The 7,001-nt window shown below is 42.3% G+C and overlaps 1 protein-coding gene across 13 annotated transcripts in view; it reads left to right on the top strand.

Annotated features, from left to right (window-relative positions):
* Positions 1 to 7,001, top strand: part of FAM168A (family with sequence similarity 168 member A) — a 420,913-nt gene that overhangs the window by 408,906 nt on the left and 5,006 nt on the right. For all 13 annotated transcript variants that reach the window (XM_032796436.2, XM_032796429.2, XM_032796437.2 and 10 more), the window contains one exon: positions 5,189 to 5,363. In XM_032796436.2, the coding sequence (XP_032652327.1) occupies positions 5,189 to 5,363 (175 nt within the window). The remainder of the gene's footprint in view (positions 1 to 5,188; positions 5,364 to 7,001) is intronic.

Genomic DNA, 7,001 nt, shown 5'->3' with positions numbered 1-7,001 from the left:
CACAGCCGAGAAAACAAAAAAGACCCCGAGTATACAAATTCCCGCCCCTGACTTTAAACAATCCAGTTCTCTGATTGGTCCTCTGGTCAGGTGTTTGGTTACTCTTTCCAGGTAAAAGAAACTTAACCCTTACCTTACCTATCTATTTATGACACCCTTGCTATGGCAAAATTCCACCGTTGGGCAGTGTGGTGTTCATTTTGATGGAATACATGGGCCTTGAGGGTCTCTGTGACCCAGTCACTGGACACCACTGAACGTGGTTCAAGGTTTTGAGAACTGAGACCTGGGCCAGCTTAGCCCCATGGCAACAACCACCATTCAAAGTCTGTTCAACTTTTTATTAAAGATACAGACAAAGAGGAAAAACAGTTAAACATTTGAAATATAAAGCATTAAATAAGGCTTTCATTCTAACATCCCTTGAATTTTTATAGGGAAAGTCCCCATTTGTGAGGATTTTGGATGGTATTAAAGGTAGTAATAACTGTCCGTTTTGGGGAAAAGAGAAAAAGTTAGTTGAGTTGGGTTACAGCTGTTGTTGTTGAAATCCAGTCCTGCTTCCCTGAAGAACAAAACAAGACAAACACACACAAAAAAGAGGAGAGAAAAGAACAGCAAAGATAGAAAACTTCAACTTCTGTCTCTGGCGTTGACTCTCACTTGCAGCCTCACCACTGGCAAAACACAGACCCAGCACAGGGTCTTATCAGCCACTCTGAGACCTGTCAGCGAGGCTTGGAGACTTGTACCAGCATCAGGCAGTTTAGGGCATTGCTTTTAGCTGCCTCACTGGTCAGAGACTCACTGCAGTGTTGCAGAAGATATAGGTGTCTTGGTCAGCTCAGCCAGACGTTTATTAACCAGAAAGGGAAAAGAGAGACTAGACAGGGAAGAGAAGTAGTACAGTGAGGAGGAAAAGGACAAAGGAGGGAGGAGATGAGAGTAGGAACCCAAATCTCTCACATTCCAGGTGCTGTTCAGGTTTTTGCTGAAAAATAGTGGCAGTGACAATGTAATTGGTTCCCTCTCTCTGGCCCAGTCTGGTCAGGATGACTGTCGGGATCAGGATGATGAAGGCCCAACGGTGTGCTGGTGGATCCCGGAAGACGGTGCCAGTGGGAGCCAGGATGGCACAGCTGGCTGTTTGCAGTTCAGCAGTGTCCTCCACATTTTTATCTCCCCCCAAAGTTTCTCTTTTAAGGACCCCAAAAACAGGTGATGTGCAGAATAGCTGCAACCCTCAATATCTTGTCCACCAATTTCTGAAGTACCAGGTTTGTTCTATATATTTCCAATTCCATCTTTTGTTTACCAGTCACGGTCTTAACACAATCAGTTGGCGGTATCAGTAAACCTTTTTGTTTGGACCAATTCAATGTTTCTGTCTTGTTTTATTGTCTGTCTGTCTGTCTGCCTTTGTACCTTTTTTGTCAACATTCTTTATTATGAGTGATTGTGATATTTTATGAACCCTCAGCAGCTTTCCAACAGTTATGCTCACAATCAGAGCAAGCCTGATAGACCCCAGTTATTACAACAGGCATTCGTGGGGCTAGTGTTCCCAGTATCTTCCCCTCCGCTGAAACCAAAGGTAAAGCTGGATAGTTTCCAGATATTTCCTAGATCCTTTCTTCTCTTGTTACATTAGCTTCTCTAGTCCAGTGTTCACCTACATGTTTTAAACATCAGCGAATAGTCTCCTCATTGTTTGGTTCGATAGGAAGAACAGTGGATCCTGCGCACTGTGCGTGTTTCAGTATTTTAGGTGCTTTGGCTTTTCTGAGGAAGACTACGCAGCTGAACTTTAATCTTTATTTAAATTGCGATACATGTGATTATATTCTCGTATGTGTGTTACATAAATCGGTGTGATGGCTGAACAGCTGTCAGTGTGCCGTGGTTTCCCTGTCTGTCTGTTGTGCCAGCCCCTCTCAGAATTTGGGGTAGAATTCTACTTGATCCTTGACATTCTCTCTGTCTTCAACGACTGATTTCTCAATCACCTGCTTTGGCGTGATCCTGATTTATCTTAGCACTTCTTCCTCTTCCCTTGAGAAATGTATTTCTGCTTCTAGTGTTTGTCCAATCAGCTTTTGTGGATACTGAAGGAAAGAGCTAATTTAATAGCCCAGGTTTATCCCCTTCTTCTGTCAACACCAGATCTTGTTAGAGGTTCTCCAGTGGTTAGCACTGACTTCTCATGAAAACTCTCTTCATTCTTTACACACCCTAATCTTCCCAACCCTCTTTGTTTTACATTTTTGATTGCACTGTTCTTATTTGTCTCCATCTACAGTTTCTCTTTGTTAAATCACTTACATTTAATGCAGTTTATTTTCTGGACACATACCATTTTCCATCCGTTGTGTTATTCAATCCAGCACTACCGCTTTGGTCCAGAATCTGCTCTGTTGAATTTCAGCAGCCTTCATTTCCCCTCTTTCAGTCTCACTTTAGGCTTGCTCACAACCCTAACTAGATTATGTTCCCTTTTGTGTAGCAGCTACCTTATCTCTCTTTGCATCTAAGTAGGTCCTTAGCATTCCTCCAAATTAAGTCGAGCGTTCCTCCTTTTCTTTTACTTGTCACTCATTTTGTAAGGTAGCAGCTACACAAAATACCTACTGACCACACTTACCGCTCAACGCATGTGTACATATGCAGTGTATTCTTCTCGGCAATATGCATGGGCAACTCTTAACGTTTCATCTTTTGGCTCTTGCAGGATTTGAATCGTTTCACAGCAGCAGCCCTAAATACTGGTAGCTAAGATAGCTCCTGCTCATTGTTTTGCAGCTGCTTTATAGCCCTCCACAGATGACATGCTGGTAAAAACTTCTGCGTCCTGTCTACCCTAATGTTTCACCATTGTGGCCACAGGTAGAGCGAGACCAACAGTGGGGAAAGCGCGAATGCAGACAAAACCTTTATAACAGCCAGCACTATGTGGACCACCTGCAAGGGCTCAGTATGGGCCACAATTTGATAACCTCTGGGAGATGGCATTCGCGTTCGCTTTCTGTCCCATTTTATTATGTATTGCTGTAATGTTTCACTGTTCTCAGTTAAAGAGCCGCCATATTCTGCCCCCCAGGTAGCTGCACAGTTGGGCTGAAGTAATCCCTGGGCCCAGATTCACACCTGTGGCAAGTGACATTCACAGGGAAGCCACAGAAAGTGCTGGGTGTGAGGGTCTTGGAGGATCAGACACCCTGGAAAGGACCTTGAGGTTTAAGGGTACTATATCAATGTGTAAACTGAACATCTCCACTCAGTGCAGATGTTGTTTGGCGATTAGAAGGGCCAAAGTCACAGGAAAACAACTTGCTGTCAAAAGTGTTCTGGGGAAAATTTTTAAAAGACTGGAGGCTTAAAAAGTTAGAAGTTGTACATGGATGAAATGGGAGTTGTTGCCAGTGCTTCATGCACAAAAGTGTTTCAGTGAGAATCTGCCAAAGAGTTAATTTCACAATAACAGACCAGCTCCATTTAGAGAGGAGGCCTTTATCCTGGTCAGCCAGTGTATTCGATATTGTGTTGTACTGTGCATTAGATTGTGGCCCCACTGGGGTGGGTTGCGTATCTTCTCCTAGCTACAGCATCAAGTATGTTGATGATGATGTGCACTCTTCTGTGTCTCAAAAGCATGAGTTCCAACCTCAGGGCAGATGCTTAAAAACCAGGGCACAAACCCCAAACTGGTGGTGAGTTCTCTCAGATTTCATCAACCAATTACCAAGTGTAAACTCTTCAGGAACTTTAGCAGCCTTAATATGAGTCACAGACGGTCCTGTTGGATACTCCCATCTGTCTCACCACCCAGATAAGCTTGTCTTTGTGATAGATGGCCCTTACACCAAGAATCACAGCAGTGTTCAGCTTATTCCCAGTCCCAAAGGACCAGTCACTCACTCCAGGTCAAGTGCACCTTAGATCTCACACCAAAGACAATCCTTGTAGCCAATCTATAATAAACTATGTAAAGATTTATTAAATAGGAAAAGGAAATGAGAGTTATTTACAAGGTTAAAGCAGGTAAACATATATACGCAAATTAGTTACAATCTTAAATTTCAAAAAGTAGATGATTCCAGACTATGCAATTGGGCATCTCTTGCTTATGTCTAGATACCTTGTCCTGCGCAGTCCAAGCAGCATAGAAATTCAGTTTCTGCTTTTTGGAGATTTTTATCCCCTTCCTCACTTATGCTTTTAGCTGCAAAGCAGGGGCATAGCAATGGGCGGGCCACTTAGCATCAAGGCCCATCACTCTGGCACCTGCAATCCAGGATGGAGCTATGCGCCCGCCTTTCAGAAAGCTACGCTTCAGCAGTTCTGCCATGCCATTTTCGGAGCTGCCCCATGCCCGTGCCCAATTCGGCAGGTGTCTGGGGACACCGGGGCTAGGAAAAGGGTGTGGTATGAGGGCAGAAGCTGCTCTAACACAGTCTGTCATTTCCCATCCACCCAAAAGTTGGGGCCAACCCAAATTTCCACCCCTAGCTACACCACTGCTACAAACTCAGCTGATAGGAGGAGTTCACTTGAATGATTCATCTTCACAAGGAGGGGGCAAAACAAAAAAATGTCTTTTGTCCTTTTTAATGTTCCACAATAGTCCACCTGGTGTCTATGGACCTTCCCTGTTGAGCAGAGCATAACACCGTCTGTTGGAGACCAGCACTTCACATGAATTAATGTCTCTTTCCTGTCTGGTGATTTACACAGCCACAGGGGCTCACAATACAAATGGTCAAATATTACCTTACAATGTGGGATAGAAATGTTGCAAGTGAGATTAATGTATGCAGCAATCCAGTAAAGTCTAAACAGTAAACACATTCTTATAATCCTAAACCCTATTTTAACAGTCCTAACACACGGAGGAGCCAAGCTGATTCCAGCTATGTATTTGTCAGTCTTCAGCTGAGACATGGAGACCTTGGCATGAGCTGGCACCTGGTCTGCCAGCGTCACAGGAGCACAATAAATAATCATGATTTAAGCCCAAACGGTTGTGTTGGGGTAATTCAGTGCTGACAATACAGCATGTGTTATCAGACTAATATTTAGGGCATGCAGAGTCTGCGATCATCTTGAAATAAAGTACCGAACTTGGAGATTGTCTGTCCGTCTGTGCTTTCTGTCAAACTGAAAAGATTTTCCTGTTTATTCTTTCCAACAGGGAGCTTATTATACACAGCCTGTGTATGCGGCGCAGCCTCACGTCATCCATCACACCACCGTAGTTCAGCCAAACAGCATTCCCTCTGCTATCTATCCAGCCCCTGTTGCTGCACCCAGGACTAATGGTGTGGCCATGGGAATGGTTGCTGGGACCACCATGGCAATGTCAGCAGGTGAGAATTAACTCTTGAATATGGCCACTAAGGGGATCCCTTAGAACAGCTGCACAAATAATGCAGCTCTGTTGGTGTGATGGAACGGTGGGACTTTTGTAGCTGATTGTGCCATGAGAAATAAAATCTCTATACATCAAAAAGATCCCAGCACATAAATATTTGTCCATTTTAAATTCAGTGTCTGTCTCTGCGGTCTTTACTCCTTATTGTGCACATTAAGAATTTGCCTGAATAAACTTAGCAGAATCAGTCTTTACATGTTGATGTAATATAGCACATTGCAGCAAAGTAATTTCAAAACCAGTTTATACGTGATTGCTTCTGAAATGTGGCCAACAACCCTCAAAGTTATTTCAGGGATTAAATCAAGAAAGCACCCAGTGCAAATCTATTTTATTGTCCCTAATTTCCATAGCTAATTGTGCACAAGTGCTTGCCACAGACATAATGAGTTTTTCCTGCACTAAAAGGAAAGCTAAATGTGGCTTTATCTGCCAACCTCAATGCCTTTTTAAACAAAGGTTCAATCCATTTGCTCCTAGTAGCAGTTTAACATTCACATTTTCAAAGATAACAAAGTAGACCCTCCAATTGGCTCACCCTATAGGGACACATTCTTAAGACTTGAGGTGTATTATTCCTACTCTGTTCCATCTGTTCCAGGAGCAATATAATAAGCAGCTTCATTTCTTATTCGCAACACTGTGATCATACCCTCAGGTTCCTTTTATAAGGTACTTGTAATGTTGTTGAAGATGTTAATATTAAATATTTTGACAACAGAAACATTAATGTTGGTATATATATAATTCCCAAATTATATTTAATTTTTGCTCAATATTTAAATCTTGATAAAAGCATATTAATAGATATCACTTAAAACAAAGGACAAAGAATCTTTTTATTTGCACTACAGTTTATATTTCTGTCCTTAGCTGAGATTCAAAAAAACAATTGTCAGTATTGCTCCTTGAATTGTGCAGCAGGATTTTTAAAGACTGTCATAGCTATAAATTCACAGCAATATACTGCATGTCTTCTTCGCTTGCTCTAGTAATCTGTGAATCAACAATAGCTATTTGTTATGGAAATCTCTGTCACGAATGGCAATGCCACAGTCTGTGTGCAGCAGGCACCATTCAAATGGACAGTTCTCTTTTCTGTGGTGCATGTAGTATTCCCCAAACTTACATTGGGAAGGAAATGTAATTGCTCCATGTGGTCAATCTTCAGTTTTTAATGACTGTACAATTAAAAAGTTCTATGGGCATAATTTGTTTTAAACAGTCATTCTGAACATCAAGATGACACTTAGAACAAAACAGTCTTGCATCGTAGTCTGCGCCTCACATCACACACAGTCCAAAGACTGTGTGAAAGTGCTATTTTGAAAGCCTTCAGAGCTATTGATGTGTTAGCAACAATGGACTAGTGGACTTCATAGAAATTAGAGGTGAAAGAGACTACGGCCTGGTCTACACTATGCGTTTAAACTGATTTTAGCAGCGTTAAACCGATTTAACGCTGTACCTGTCCACACTACAAGGCCCTTTATATCGATGTAAAGGGCTCTTTAAATCAGTTTCTGTACTCCTCCCCGATGAGAGGAGTAGCGCTAAAATCGGTATTACCATA

This window comes from Chelonoidis abingdonii, chromosome 1 (assembly GCF_003597395.2).
Source record: "Chelonoidis abingdonii isolate Lonesome George chromosome 1, CheloAbing_2.0, whole genome shotgun sequence".
NCBI lineage: Eukaryota > Metazoa > Chordata > Testudines > Testudinidae > Chelonoidis > Chelonoidis abingdonii.
Note: the sequence above shows the minus strand (reverse complement) of the source record. Positions and strands in the feature narration are given on the sequence as shown.